General features: G+C 41.2%; 1 protein-coding gene across 2 annotated transcripts in view; it reads right to left on the bottom strand.

Moving 5' to 3' along the window:
• The window catches only part of KIF26A (kinesin family member 26A), a 95,255-nt gene that overhangs the window by 52,373 nt on the left and 26,392 nt on the right, over positions 1-16,490 (bottom strand). For both annotated transcript variants that reach the window (XM_072339091.1, XM_072339090.1), the window contains exon 3: positions 11,822-12,322. In XM_072339091.1, the coding sequence (XP_072195192.1) occupies positions 11,822-12,322 (501 nt within the window). The remainder of the gene's footprint in view (positions 1-11,821; positions 12,323-16,490) is intronic.

The raw sequence follows: 16,490 nt of genomic DNA on the forward strand, positions 1-16,490 counted from the left end.
TTGCAGTCTATTAAGGCTCTTGTTTGTATATGACAAAACAATAATTCCCCCCAAATGTTTTATACCAAAGTTCTATGACCCACTAACTGGAAGAAACATGACATAAATCTCTAGCTGGGTAATGCTTACACTATAAACCCTCCTTCCCCCCAAGCATATCCCTCCCATGTGAAATGTCTCCCTCTCAAGTTGACTAGCATGATGTAAAGTTAACCATGCAGTATACACCACTTGAAATGAAACATGTTCCAAAGAAACTTCATACTACCTTTTGATAATGTTTCTGTTGGGGCTCATTATAAAATAACTAGGGTAGTTTACAACCACAATGCACTACTGTAGTAGTAGTTCCATAACCTGCAGCTGAAAAGTGATAACAAGAATGCCTAAACCTGTACATTCAGACTTTTATGAGCATTGTGTGTTCAATGTGAATCAAACACTGAGCGTAATATCCCTTCCCTGAAATAGGTTTTCAGCTACAAGAGTTGCTAATGCCTGGCTTATTGTTTTATCTTTAAAGATAAGACAGAAGGGAAAATCAAAGAAAAGCAGAATTAAATAGAAACAGGAAGGTCTGTCAGACAGGAAAACACTGTAGGAAACCCAAAGGCAACCTCAGGGCTCTTACTTTTTGGTCAAATATCTGAATTGCTAACACAGGCTGAGGATTTGTGTCTTCACTACCAAAAATCACGCACAGAGTATGTTTCATGGACTGTCCTCACTCTTCAAATGCATGGGCATGGAAAACCATGTGCTTCCAGTGCTGATATCTTTTGCAGTACAGTGAAAGAAGAAAGTCTCCCTATGGCCAGGGGCTCCTGATCTCACCTAAACCATGCTCCTCAGTCCCAGAGATTTAGTAAAGTTGTGGATAGATCTTGGGCTGACGTCCCTGGTCTCTGAAGTATCCATTCCTTCCTTCAGTATGCTTGTGTTCCCAGGCTAGAAAGAGTGAAGCCAAGGCTCTGAAAGCACAAAGGTGCCAGTGGGCACCAATGAACCTGCTGCTTCCCTGCTCCCATTCACACCTTTGCACTGACAGCATTCTCTCTCATTCTGACACAGCTTTCCACAGCCAAAGCTTCAGTACCCACACAGGTGACTTCACACCTCAGGTGCATGGAAAGAAGCAGCAAACAATACTCTTTTTTTCCTCCTTTACAGCTCTCTGATCACCAAACATACAAATGTTACTCTCCCATTTATATACATGAGCCCACCACTTGGAAAGCTGAGGGGACATGAAAGGGTCAGGAAGGGCACAGACCCTGCCACACATCCACACTCTCAAAGTCAGGACCCTCCATGTATGGTCAGTTTAAAACAGCCTGTCCAGAGGAGCTGTTTCTCCTACTGCCTCCAGGCAAGCATCAGAAAATGTTGCTTGGAACCATCCCTGCTGACACTGCAATAGTTACAGCTTCCAAAACCAAAAAAATATTGCTGTTTACAGCTCAGGGTGCTTTAATTTGCCATTGTGGTCAAAGTTAAAAATGAACTGTTTATTCGAATGGACAAATATATAGTTGAATCCCTGCTTTTTGTCAGAGGCTGATATGAGCAAGCAAAGGAATTCATTAACAAGCTCATAATAATGCAAATTTCTGTTTGCTTAGGATTTGTTTTCCTACTAGAAGACAAATGCTTTTCCATTAGGACTGACTTCCACAGGCCAGATGAGTCTCTAGCAACAAAACACAGGGCACACACAAATCTTTGAAGCAGAACTTGCAGTGCCTTCCTGAGGCTGCAAAAATCACCCAGTGACTTCAGGCAGCTCAGTCCAAGTTTCACTGTGTCTTGCTTTCCCTATTTTGTAAAACGGAATCATCACATTTCCAAGAACTGCATCTCCTTTTTATTACATTATTTTGCAATTACTACGTTGTGACATTTACTGACATACAGTGTCAGCAAATAAAAGACAAAGGTGGCCAGCGACTGCCATATCTACTTTCTTTTTCAATCATGCCTGAACTGCTTATATATTACACATAACTACTTTAAAAGAGAACATCCCTCAGGACTAATTTGCCTGACAGCTACCAAGTGCAAGGCACCCACTGAAGAACGTGTCTCACTTGAAGAGATACAAGCCCTAGTTACGTGAAGTGAAAGCTACATCTTCAGTACACCAAAACCTAGAGTATATGGCCTCATCTCCAGTAAGCTTAATAAGCAGCATTAAGTTTCCAAGGGGCAGTTCAGGCTATGTGATAATTGGTGAAGGACACCAACCTTTCAAATTAGGGAAGGAGATGTGCAAGTGATGCTGTTTCTCCCTTGCAGCTGTTCACTGCTTACCCTCCCATGCTGAAACTCTGCAACTCAGATGCACAGACAGCCATGATTCCCTGCAGGTGTCCCAAAGCTCTCCAGGTAGCTAAGCTAAATGCCAGGACAGATTCAAGGAACTCCAGAAGAACTTCCCAAACATGAGTGGGCAAAGAAGGGCAAAGTGAGGTGTGACACATATAACATTAACTTAAGACACACCTAAACAGCGCATACTAAGTAAATTTGCAGATGATACCAAATTAGGAGGAGCTGTTGACTCCCTCAAGGGTGGAGGGGCCCTGCAGAGAGATCTTGACAAATTAGAGGGTTAGGCAGTCAGCAATTATAGAAAATTTAACAAAAGTAAATGCTGGATTCTGCACCTGGGCAAGGGTAATCCTGGTTATATTTACAGACAGGGGAACAAGAGACTATAGGTAACACTGCAGAAAGGGATCTGGGGGGTTCTGGCTGATTGCACGTTCAATGGGAGTCAACTGCCCTACTCTGCCCTGTGCTGTGTGGTCTCACCTCGAGCACTGGGTGCAGTGTGGCTGCCACAAGATTTACAAGGACATAAAGCTGTTAGAGAGTGCCCAAAGGAGGGCTACATAGAAGGGGGTCAGACAGGGGTTAGGGAAAGGCTCTGCCCCAGAGGGCTGTGGATATGGAACAGGCTACCCAGGGCAGTGGGCACAGCCCTGAGCTGCTGGGAGCTCAGGGAACATTTGGATGCTGCTCTCAGACATAGGGTTTGGATTTTGGGTGGTCCTATGTGGAACCAGGGGCTGGACTTGATGACCTTTGTGGGTCCTTTTCAACTTCAAATATTCTACGCACACTGAGCTCAGAACTGACAGTTACAACTCAGGGAATAAGAGAATCACCAAGGCGGGAAAAGACCTACAACCATCCAGCATTTCAAGATGTAATAGCAGCCAAAACCACCAGATTCTGAGCATCACAAAACAGGATACTGAGAACAAGAAGGAGTCTGTCCACACACTGAGTGCAGTCCTAGTCCTGCATCTGAAGACAGAGGTAGCAGAGTTAGAGAAATGACAGGAACAAGCAACCCTTTGTCAGATGATCAAGAGGATGATGCATCAGTCTTAGGAGGACAGATGACATAAGCTAGGACTATTGTTTACCAAGATGAAGACTGAGAGGCATCTGACTGAGGGCTACAAAGTCAAAAAGATACTGAATATGCTGAATGAAGAATTACAGTGCACCCACCTCTGTGTTATGAGGTACAAGCGATGGTCAATGAAACTGATGGGGTTTAACTTTAAAAGTGATGACAGAGAGTACTTCTTTGCACAGGGGTAATGAACTCTTGCAACCTGTTGACATAGGAGGCTCTGGAGGCAGAAATTGTCAGCAGAGTCAGGCATTAGATAAATTCTGGGATGTCAGGCATATAAACAGATACTAAAGGAAACAGACAGAGATGTGCCCCTGAGATCTCCTCAGCTACACATGCTGAGGACTATGAGCAGACTGCACAAAGCAGCCAGGCTCCATAGCTCTCCCTAAACACCATCAATAGCACCACTGCTAGAGACAACCCTAAGCATGATGTGCCACAGCTCAGACAGAGTAGGATATTTCTAACATTCCTATCCCTTACATCTATCTTTTCACTTGTCTTTCTTATCTTAACTAGTAATGGGAGGTTGCACTACTCCCATAGGTCTCCATAAGAACATCAGAGTCATCCAAAGAGGCTGCTGAGGATGGAGGCAATATCTGCACAGCTAGTCTGCAGACACCAACTAAACTCAGACCATTCTCTAAGCCAGTCATCCTAAGGGTACTTTCTCCCATTCATTTTCCACTATCTTCCTATAACAGCTGTGATCACCTTGACCAACACTACCACCCTTACTTTTGAGAAGCAGGAGTGGGAGGTTCTGAATAGCAGATCCATCATCTTTGCCCAACATTCTCAAAAATACAGCAACAGGTTCCTTTCAAATGCTTCCTCCAAATTAAATACCAGGAAAGATCAAACTTGTCCAGTTTTGAGAGATCACCAGTGTCCCGGGTTAACCCAGCTGTGCAAACCCAGAGGAATTAATTCATAAGCACTTGGGCACCAAACTAAAATAATAGGCCAACTTCGCACAATGTCCGACCACAACATCATTTTGTGTAATGATTTATATGGACTCACTTCCCTAAAGTATTTCATGCCAGAATCTCACAAGTGCTACTTTAAGATTCAAAGTGAACCTCTAATTATTGATCCTTCGTTACACTGGGAAATTACCTCATCGCAGTTTTAAAGTTCTATTTATAAGTCTAATAATCTCATCATTGATTATGGTGACTGTATTCTAATTATAAATCCATTATCTCCCCAGCAGTGAAATAAAATCAATAATGCACGTAAATGGAAAAGAAGGAATTTAAATGTGTACATTAACGTCATTCCAAGTAGCACTATTTTATACACCATCTCTAACAAAACCATGTCACATCATTAGCAATAATGTGAAAAATCTTCTTCAATTAACAAAGCTGATTTGATACTGTGTCCAGCAAAGTGGCAATCCATTCCATTAAACACACACATATGAAATGCTTGAAACATCTATGAACTGTCATAATTTTTTTTCCCAAGTGCTCAAACAGAAACGTAGATACGTTTTACATTGGTGCTTTTAAAAACTCCTTTCAGAAGCTGCCTCTTATAGTCTTTCAGTGATTCCAGTTGCAAGTAACAAAGAAAATCAACATCTGCCACATGCTCAGCTGTTCACAAAGCAGGAGATGCTCTCCCTGTGCAGTGTAACTACCTGGAATCCCAAAACCTTGACATGTCATCATTGCAGTATTTAGACTACAGAGCAAATGTTAAAGTGCTTTCCAAAAAACTGTACTGTATTCAGTCTTTTATTATGCATGTAGAGAGACTGAGTTAATCCACACTTGTATCCAGCCATGTACATCAGTTCCTTTCATGAGGTACAGAGACCTCTGCAAAATACTTGTCCTCCATCTGTTTTAGGCTGACTAAGGTCTGAGCTCATTTGGAATTTATCTGGTTGCTCAGCTTTTCAGCTCTGAAATGATGAAGCATCATTCAGTTGGAGCCCACCCTTAACCAACACAGTGCAGAACAATGGCAGCTTCATTAAAGACCTTCTGGATTAGATATATAGTCTTACTCTATTGGATGGTATTTCTGAGCTCCAGCTAAAAATTAAGAGCCTTTCTTGTAAGGTGATTTCTAATGTTGTGAGGAGCGGGACACGTGAATTAACAAATCAGATAATACACATGGTTTAAATGTACTAAGCAAAAGACACTAAAGTAAAATGGGTGAACAGAAAAGGCCAGTTCAAAGAAATTAATTCACAGGGGAGAGTAGAAAATTTAAACACCTGTAGTAAAAAAACGAGGAGATATTTTTCACTTAAAGTGTAGTTTATAATACATTTTCCAGATTAGAGTCCTATGAACCCCTATTACTTTCAAAAAGGCATTGCAGAAACTCAGGATGTTCTCACAGAGTTCCTCACAAGTTACACAAAGATTTTCTGAGAGTTTGAAGGCAGTTAACCTCACCAACAGGCCTTGAGATAACCTGAGACCCAGTAAAGGTAAATTCTGTGGATTATCATCTGCAAATAATCTCTGAAGTCTGCTTGTTTTAAATCTACCCCTGATTACTACAGGTGAAGTCTGGGCCAACATTCTTTATTATTGCTTGTTGACTGCAGTTGTCAACAAAGGCCAGTATGGATTTGTTTCCCTATGAGAGCTGTAATAATAACTGCTTAGCCTAGAGGGGCAAAGGATCAAAAGAACTGTGCTTTCAGGTGGTAATCTGAGCCCCAAGAGTGTCTGAGTCCTGAGGATAGTTACTCTGTCCCATGACTATAAAACCAACAATATGGCAGAAGTTTCAAATACACAGTATAAAGGGATGCAAACCACACCTTTACCTATGAAAATGCTTATTTTCATCTTGGAGCCAATACCTCTTTCACCAACTCTCCCTATTTTTCATGAGGCACTCTGATATCTGAGCTATACTTTCAAAAGCAAGCGCATTTTCATGCTGGGAGCAATCTAAAAAGAAAAAAAATTCTTTTTTTAATTTAAAATGGGCATGAAGTCCTTAGCAATCACACAGAACACTGTGCTAACTAACACATTTCTATGCATTCTGTGTGTGTGCAACACTAGATTTCTAACCCACAGTTTCTAAGCTGATCTGTTACTTGATCTGCTACTGCTGAGGTAAGGTCAACCTCGCAACTCTAAATGTAAGTGAATGTAAGGTATTGCTGATAGTGTCGTCCTCTCACATCGCATCTCTCCCTCCACACAGGAACTATAAAATTAGGTTAATATGAAAGAGCACTTCATAACTTGGATCAGAAGGTTTCTTTTTATTGCTTGGACTTGTTAAGGAGAGCAACCAACTCCAGTTTTCTTTGTTATTCTCCTTCCTTGATGTACCTCCTCTGAAGAACAGTAACACCAGCACCTCTAAAACTAGAGAATACATTAAAGTCTCTGTGCAGTCCTAGCCCCACTACTAATCTGAAGTTTGCTATTGCCTTCTGTAGATCCAGGTTGTTATCCATCTTGTCTGAGAAACATCCCAAAGCTCAAAGTCATCCAAATGACTTATAGACAAGATTTATGGTCAAAGCACTATATTTTAATTGTTTTGTTACAAAATATATTTCACACATAGTATTATTAAAAGGTCACTGAGAAATCTATCAAGAAAGATTTTAGAAATCCATTTGGTATGACATTTATCAATGTAAAAAAGTAGATGCTGGAAAGTGAATCTTCTCATTCTTCTGTTTTCCACAGTCAGTTTCTATTACATCTTCTAAGCAAAGCAGAAGTCATCCTCGCTATAAACAAAGGAAAAGGATTTCAGGAAAGTCAACAGGGGCTGAGCAACCCTCAAATGAATCCATCTGGTTTCCATTAGGAATATGTTGTCTTCTTACCCTAAGAACTACGGGAAAGCTTAAATTCTGGCTAAAACAGCCTTCAGAAATTCTTCAAATAATGAAAATTAACAGAACTCCTTGAACTTACGAAGACATGCACCCATTCACACCCAGACCGGCTTTTTGACCCACAGTCAAAGAGCCTCACTCAACCTAGACATAAACATAGCTTTGAACATGTGAGTACTTTCAAGGATGCACATTGGAATACTGATAAATTCACAATTTTATATACCTGTGCCTTAAAGTCTTTTTAAATCATTTACTTCTCCAGCACCTCAGCTTTCCTAGGTTCGTAATGGAGTAGGTTTCTTCTTAAATACATTTCTAAAGCAACTTAGATACTAGTAAACAGGCAACAAATATTCAAATTAGAAATAAAGCGTGGCAAAGATTTCATTTTGCATAAGATGAAAGAAAAAGCAATTTGCAAAACAAGCTCTATTTCACGGTGATGTTTTTACACTGCACGGCTACATTACCACTTTTATTCAGCACATAATGCTGCATACTAATAACAGTCAATTCAAAGCATGCAGTTGAACCTCTTTTTCCTACAGTAAGCAATATACGCAGGTATTTCTAATAGAGCTACAATGTATTTTTAGTAGTCTTCATTTTCTCCATCTCAGGCAGAATCTTGGTTCTAGGAAGACTAAATTCCCCTTGCTTCTCTATGTTTAACAGTATGGTTGGTGCCAACGCTGAGTACTGCTTACATGCCTTTTCATTTGAGTAGTGACCTTGTATTCATTTGTCAGGTTTAGAATTAAAAACATCAATATAAAACTATGTACTAATTACAGCTGTCAGTCGTCCACTGCAAATCAGCTGTCTTACATGGAGTTATGTCAGCTCCCTCCCCTTCACAGTGTTCACTGCCTGGTCAAACTACTTATCACTGCTACTGGTGATTATTTTGTGTAATTTTTCACAACAGGCCACTTGGGTAAAGCCACTGATTACATCTTCACCTCTTGCACTCTCGTTGCAATCCTCGTCCTCCCCTCCCTGGACCCTCCTCCAGATCCTTAATTACTGCTCCTTTTCAGAGCTCCTGAAGACCACGGTTATTATTGCAGTTCGAGCAGCATTCACACTATGCTTTGAAGACACGCTCCTGTTCAAAAAATTTATAATCTATATAATGGATTTTCACACTTGAACTCCAAACATTTATTAAAAATTTACGATGCATTGCACTTCTGACCCCAAACATTCGGCTCTGAAGTGTTTTTGTAACTCAGTGACATTATAAGGCAAGTTCAGGAAGGGAGATGAGAGGAGCAGAAATCAAATCATCCTTTTATCTCTGCAGACAGCTGCAGTATTACCACTGTTAAAACTGACCATAATAAAATTATATATATATACACACACACACACACATATATATGTATGTATATATATGTATGGAACCTAAAGAACAGTCTGTAGATACAAGGTCTCCTGAAGTTTGACAGCGATGTGTTGTTAAGCATTTTCAAGACACCCATCTGGGTTCTACCAGCACCAGCAGAAAGCAACAGACACCTTCAACAGTTGAGGTGAGCAAAGATAGATGTCAAAGATGAGCCAGGACAGACAGCCAACATGAGAAGAATAAAGCACATCTCAGAGGTGCCTGGTACTCTCCCACTGCTATAAAGGAAGGCTCTGTAATTAGCTTGGAATAAACACCTGTCTTTTTGGCAGTTGAAAACAGTTGAGATGAATCCCAGCCTTCATCTGCATCTGTCATCCAGTCTTTAGAAAATGAATTATGCTCACTTCAAGTGCGGCACTGAGTTATATCACTGAGATGTAAAGCACTTAGAGAACAGTTTCCCAGCAAGGAGTGCAGCACTGTTTGATGAAAAACCCTCCATTGAGGGGGGGAGGGAAAACTGCAGGTTCCAAGTGAATCAGGAGTATTTACAGAGTGAACAAAATAACATCACAAGTTAAGAGCATGAAGACCTCAGGGCAGGAGCTATCTTTTCTTCTGCATTTATGCCGTATCATAAGGGCTCCAAAATGCAGTCATGTTACACATAATAAATAATTCAATGCTATCCTTTTCACTGCGTTTGTTTTCCTTGCCCTAACCAGAACAGTTCACATCTTGCATGGGCTCTATATTTGGAGGCTTGCTCCACAGCTGCAACACTCTGATCTTGATTCTGGTGAAACTGAGGAGGTAACCCAAACCTGAACTATCCATTCTACAGTTCATTTCAATGACGCCTCAGCTAGAACAAAATATCCTGCTAGAGTGCTGGTATTTAGACTGACATGGGACAAAAATGGAACATTTAGAGAGATATGAAAGTGTCATCAAGAGTCTAGAAATCATTACTAACAAGAAAAGGCTGAATGCACAGGATTTACCTTCTGGTAAAGATTGGAAATGTGACAACAAGCCTCAAATAGAAAAGGAAAAGAAGAAGCTATGCAGAACAGAATAAATTCTTCTCCAGCTACAGTAACTGTCACCTGGAATAATGGGTTTAACATGCAGCAGTGGAGATTAATTTTTGCTTGTTTATTTCAAAAGACAAGAAAACCTTTCTAACGGAAAAGGAGGTTGAGAGCTGACAATCAGTAGAACTCATGAAATCACAGTCATGACATTTGTAGGATGAAGTAAGACAAGCACTGGACAAGAATGCCCTGCAGTGAATGCTATCCTAGATCAGCCAGTTCCTGAAATCCCTCCAACCTTACATCCAGCCTATGGGGAAAAGCAATGTGCAGGCACTTTCCCCACCCAAACAGCTTCATCATACACAAGGCTCTTAATAAAACAAAAGCCAGTAGGAGAATTCAGACACAGAAAGGATACTGCGGACAGAGATGAACAAAGTTGGGCTTTAATTAAAAATAAAAGAAAAAAAATAGCATTTCTCCAAAAGCTGCATCTAAAACTAAACTGCTCTTGCAGATGACTGGATCACATCCAAGCAACCTCCAATACCCAGTCTAACACTGTCTGTCCTTTCATTTAAAGGTCACTTTTCCAGGCTATTGAGCTTTTTTGCACATTTCTAGATTGCACTTCAGGTCTGTTGCATTACACACAGCTTTACTTCACAGGGGTTAAATGAGGTAGCTCAGTTTTATTGTAGGGTAATGCAGTGGTTAGGGGAAACCACATCTATCAGTAAGCATGGTTAAGCAGAAAGAAATTTGGAGCTGGCAGTTAGTGAATTATTTAGAATGTGAAAAGAGCAGGAAGGGAATGAGCAGAAAAATTGAAATACTTGTGCTTCCACAGACTGTAGGCCTCTTAAGCCAAAAGCTTTCTAATTTTCCTACATTTCTGTGATATATGCAGAATTAAATAGATACTACAATGCCACATGCCCTAACACTGGCCATAATGGTCCCAAACAGAGTAGCATTTTAGAGAACAGGACTCACAGAAGCAGTTCCTCATAATAGCTGAATAGAACGTTTCTCATCCCTTTTTCTAAAAGCAATATCATTAGAGATCAATACATCAATAAGGATACACCAGATATAAATGGGGGCCCCCTCAAAGTGGGACATGCAAGCATTCACAGATTTCCATGTGAGAAAAAAGTATGGGAAGGAACAATCATGTCTCTGAAGAGCCTTCTAGAAGGAAATACAGCAGCCTCCCTGTAAAAGTAACTCCATACAATGGCACTCTTAAAATTAACACTGACGATCTTGAAGCTCAACCAGCTGATGCTACTAAGCAGTACTTGGTAGTGTTTATATATACCAGCACATAAGGCATTATGTTACACTCAAAGCTGTCTAGCACCAGCATCCCTGGTCTTGAAAGATCTGTTGCAATACCTAAGTGAAAAGCATGACTTCTGCTCACTATCATGGGAAAATGGCTTATATCTTAGTCAAAATCAATCTGTGTATCATTTTGTACTCAGCAGTAATGAACTTGGTTGTCAAGGTGATGTGCACCTCTATTAAGATTTTTCCTTTCTCGCAAGAATTCTTACCATATATATATCAAATACAGAAATGGTTTAAAACCAACTTTAACACTTAGAATCCAAGTGCAGTAGTATTTACAGAAGCATGTCTGAACACCCTCCTCACAGCAAACTGTTTTGCAAGACACCTAACTTGAAGATTAATCCTCCCCATAGCATTCTATCAACATCTGCTGAATCAAACACAGCCATAGAAGTTCAGCGCTAGACTAGAGGGTCAAATTTGTCTTTGATACAGCTCCCATGAAGCCCCCAGAGCTTTCAGTGACAAACCTGGCTTTTTATGTTTTTCTGAAGAGGTCACCAGGTATTTGACAGGCAAATAACATCAACCTGCATCCACAAAGCCACAACAGTTGCAAAAAAATTCAGAGGAAAGGATGTCACCATGCACGATAAGAAAGCAAATTCCTTGTGACATCTGACAGAACATCGTTCAGAGCTCTTTTCAAGCTATTCAGTTCCTGAAACATGGCTTAGAATACCATTAGCTAACCCTCTCTAACATAAATATGCATACATCTCACATTTCTTCTTTATCCACGCACACGTAAACAAAAGTTGTGCATCTACATTATCATGACTTACTAGACAAGCCTGAGGCAGGAAGCTGTTCACCCTGGAGATACTCCACATGCCCTCGAGGTACTGCTGAGCCTGGATGGTGACTGAACTCAGTGCACCGCTGAGACCACTGGGAGCTACTGTGACTTGAACACTGGAGTTTGGAAAACTGCCCATGCCTTGAGACCATCCAAGTCCCTTCTTCCTCTCTGTCCCAGAGAAGAGATTTGGTGATTTTCCAGGTTGCCTGCCCACCTGCCCAGTAATCAGTGGCAGATCCCGCTGGGAAGAGACTGTGACCACCCTGGGTACCATGCTGGTCACTGCTGTGGCACCAGGTGGGAGGTCGGGCATTTCTGAGTAGCTGGCTTGGTTGAGGGTGTGCATCATCTGGATGGCTTCCTGTTTCAGCTGGTTCAAGTGAGTGGCACAAGTTTCGCATCTGCTCTCTCCTTCATTCCTGTTTTTCTGTAAATAGTCAGGCACTTGAAGCTTGTCAAAAATTAAAGCTGATAATCGTGGGTCCTACAGAAGGGGGGGGGGGGGGGAGAAGCAGAAAAAAAACAACAAAAACAAAAACACATTGAGTCAAAACACAAAAAGAGAAAAAGACAAAGTTCCACCCATGGAAACACTTTAAATCTCTACTGGTATTTATCAAGGTTTTCTTTTTTGTCTGAATACCCCAAAAGACTTGCAGGTCACAGCTGACTAATAAACCATAAGTGACTTCATTTGTATGAGACCCAGCACGAAAATTTTCATCAACTTAAACAGCAGAGCTGTGGGTGCACTTGATAACTACTCATTCTTCTAATTAACTCTCCTTTGGAGATATCCAACATGCTTCTTTTTCATGCTCAGAAACAACATTAGGAGAGATGCTGACCCTACAGGTACTGTAATGCATTTCAAGGGCATTACCACCAACTTTAACCCAGGAAAATAAAATTTCATATTATTAAAAAAAAATTAGTGCATGACCCTCAGAAATGAGTAATCAAGTGACATAAAGACAGCTTAGATGGTAGTGATCAAAAACTGGCTCCTCTGCTGGCTAGGCCTGTTATTTCTGACCTTTGCGACCCAGATGGTAGCAATATTCCCTTACACTACACTTGCTTTGATGAGAAATAGATTTGGAAGTACAGCCATGTGTGAAGGTACGACAATGTGCACACTAAGAAGCTGATTTAAAAGCAACACCTACTTTGCTCCCCACTCCTCCACCTTGCTAGTTCATTTTAAGGCTGCCCAGAAATCTTAAAAGCTTGCTCTGTGCTTCCATTTCAGAGACAGAGTTACCTATCTCCTGCAACACACCAACGCCTTCCCATCTCCAACATGCTACTGTAAAGATCAGCCAGGAGATTAAATCCAGCCCTGCTGTAAATCTGCTATCAAGATGAATGCCATGCAGTAAAACTGACCCAACTTCACATGCTCTCCTCCAGCTCTCTAAACAATTAAAATTTTAATGAAATCACAGCCAAAGGTTTATTTGTATAATTATTTTAAGTGAAAATATTTAATTTGCATGTTCATAATGAGGGCATGCAAAGCTAGAACGTCAGCCACCCTGCATACGCTGGGGTATCCCTAGATCAGTACTCCTTTTAAAATCGTATTACTTGATGCCAAATTGCAATTGCTCTCTAGGAAATGAATGCCCTATTAGAAAACTAACTCATTTTGGTTTTAATTACAACACACATCAATAAAACTCTTTAGAAGTCTAGGGACCGGTACTTTGGCTTTGCTCATTATTCTCTTTCAACTGTGCCATTTCCCTTTGCTCTGAGTTTATAAAATCCTCAAACACTGCTCAACTTCTCCACCAGCAGCAGGGAATCTAGCTTGTTTTTAGCTGCTGGATTACTGCTGCAGTAGTTTTTGATCTATCTCATAAAATGCCAGTATTGTGTTAATATAAACCATTATGTATAGCATCACATCAGTCCACAGCCAAAAGCCATTAACAAAAGTTACTTTTTCCACAGTAATTTAAATTACTGTTTATTTACTGGAAGAAAAAAAAAAAAAAAAAAGAAAAGAAAAAAAAAAAAAGAAAAAGAAAAATTACCTCTCAGGCTAAGGAAAGCTGCTCCTGCTGTTGACTGAACAATACATTGCATTCACACTAGCGAGTGAATTTACAAACTCAGATCAAAGACAGTGTTTCATCTTTGTCTCATTTCTCCTTATTGAGGCTTAAAATGCATTTGAAGTTGCTCAATTTGCCTATCCTCCTGAGCAAGAAAATTCTTCCCCTTCATGCCTCCCAGAAGTCAGAAACTCTAAATTAACAGATAACAGTCAGGAAAAAAATAAAATATTTCAGAAACTTTTTCCTAAGCCAGTGGCACATCAGCAGAAAGGTGCTGTTGGTTAGACTGGAAGATATCACAGCACAGCACTGCAGGCACCATTATGCTTCAGGCAAGCCAAGGACCATGCCTAATGCCTCCCAAGAAAAACAAACAGCCCACATTCTGCAGAAACCCTTCCAAATGAGAGCCTTCTGAACACAATCTTGCAATCAACAACCTAGCATTAATTGCACAGCTGCCAAAAACACCAGAGCACAATACTGCGCCACCACGTCGTGGCCTGGCACTCAAGGAAGCTCTAACTAGCAATAGGACTCGAAGGAATGGCCTCAATAGGGGAAGTTCAGGTTGGATATTAGGAAAAGTTTCTTCCCCAAAAGAGCAATCAGATGCAGGAATTGGATGCCCAGGGCAGTCGTTGACTCATTTAGATGTTGTACTAAGAGACATGGTTTAGTGAGGAAATTGGTGGTAGGAGGACGGCTGGTCTACATGATCTTGAAGGCCTTTTCCAATCTTGGTGATTCTATAAAGCACCTGTGGCTCTTGCCGTCATGGGCCTCATCTGGCAACACTTACATTGCTATCAGATGTCAAAAGTTTCAAATGAGCAATTAAAGTAAATGACTAGGTGAAGCAGGCTTCTCATTCGAAAGAAACAACTTTCTTTTGATGTAAAGAAAATTAATGAGCCCCCAGTTCCAGCTCCATATACAGAGTTCACAGCACAAGGCAGATGAGAGTCAGGCAGTATTGCAGTTACAAGGAAACTAAGTGGATGGCATATTAAAAAGGGGAGGAAATAGATCTATTTAGATTACACAAAACACAGAATCGTAGAATCATTAAGGCTGGAAAATGCCTCTAAGATCATCTAGTCCAGCTGTCCATCTAACACCAATACTGCACAGTGACTATGTCAGTCAGTGCCACATCTCCATTTCTTGAACACCGTTAAAGATGGTGACTCCACCACCTCCAGGGCAGCCTGCGCCAGTGCCTCACCACCCTTCCTCAGAAGAAATTTTTCCTAATGTTCAACCTGAAAACAAACTATATAATCACACTTTATGTCAGGGCACCTGACATAAAGACACCTTCCAATTTCTATAAAAGGCCATTTCCAACTGCCAAGCCCTTACAGCCTTGTAAGCCCACTCCCCACTGATGCTCCAGCTCCCTCTCAGAGGGCCCAGCTGTGAGCTTAGATTACTTTTATTTTTCCACTCCCTGTGACAAAAACACCTGGCTAATGATTGGGCGTGAAGGGCAGAGGAAGTGCAGGTTACTGTTAAAAACATTAAGCGGAACTTAAAAGTTAAGTCAGTCCCATTAAAGGGGTTTTACTACCTGGTGACAACGCCTGGACCTGGGGAGCCCCTGTTTCAGCAGCTTGTGACCTAATGAGTCTGAGTGGAAGTTGCCTTCTCATGTTTTACAGGGGAAGAAAATGAAGCGGAGCAACCAAATGTGTTAAGGGCACAGATGGGGCGCAGTTAAAGTCATCCTCATCACAGCTCTGCCGGCAGTGAGGGGAGCAAACAAAGCAGGCATGCAAGCTGGGGGTACTGACACAACACTACCACACACAAACTACAAACCCATCCAAACAGTGCACCAAATCCACTTCTGCCTGCTGTGCTACAAAAGCGACTCACCCTGTTAACTTCTGCTTACAAATACTGGAGTGCTAAACACTCCAGACAATTACATGAATAATGATTCTACTACGGACCACTGCAGTTGGGAGCCCAGCAAGCCCACAGTGAGATAACTGCACATATCTGTGTGAGCAAAAGTTTCCTGAAACACCTGAATTTGTCTGTGTTTTCCAGCAAGTGGCTCTTACAGACACAAGTGACCTTACAAGCTCCTGGGAGACTAATCACGCATGTACAACTTGCCCCAAGGATAAGCATGCATGCCTGGTCTGAAAGTGCTTTCTAGCTGAATTGGGGAAGACAATAAATGTGGAAAACCAGGACTGTGATCCAGCTAGAAATAACAGAGAAATAGCCACGTAGTTCAATACTGTTGCATTTAGCCTGGAGTTTGCCTTCAGGCTTTATCTCTGAAAGCTGAGAGTACAGAAAACACGCTCAGATCTGAAAACACATCCAGTAATTTGTAACAGAAGGAAAAATAGAGACAGTAATTTTAATTCACACAACCCTGTCCAATGCAAAACTTAACTGCTGCAGTTCCTCCCTGTGAAATCCAGCACACACCAAACAGGCTTCCGGCAATGCAGCTAACATGTGGGGCACAAACAAAGGCCAGCATCTCACAACCGTAAATTACTACAGCCTGAGACCACAGTCCTTGAAACAACAGACATACTCTAAGCAACTGTGATGTGTCCA

The sequence above is a fragment of the Excalfactoria chinensis genome, chromosome 5 (assembly GCF_039878825.1).
Source record: "Excalfactoria chinensis isolate bCotChi1 chromosome 5, bCotChi1.hap2, whole genome shotgun sequence".
Lineage (NCBI taxonomy): Eukaryota > Metazoa > Chordata > Aves > Galliformes > Phasianidae > Excalfactoria > Excalfactoria chinensis.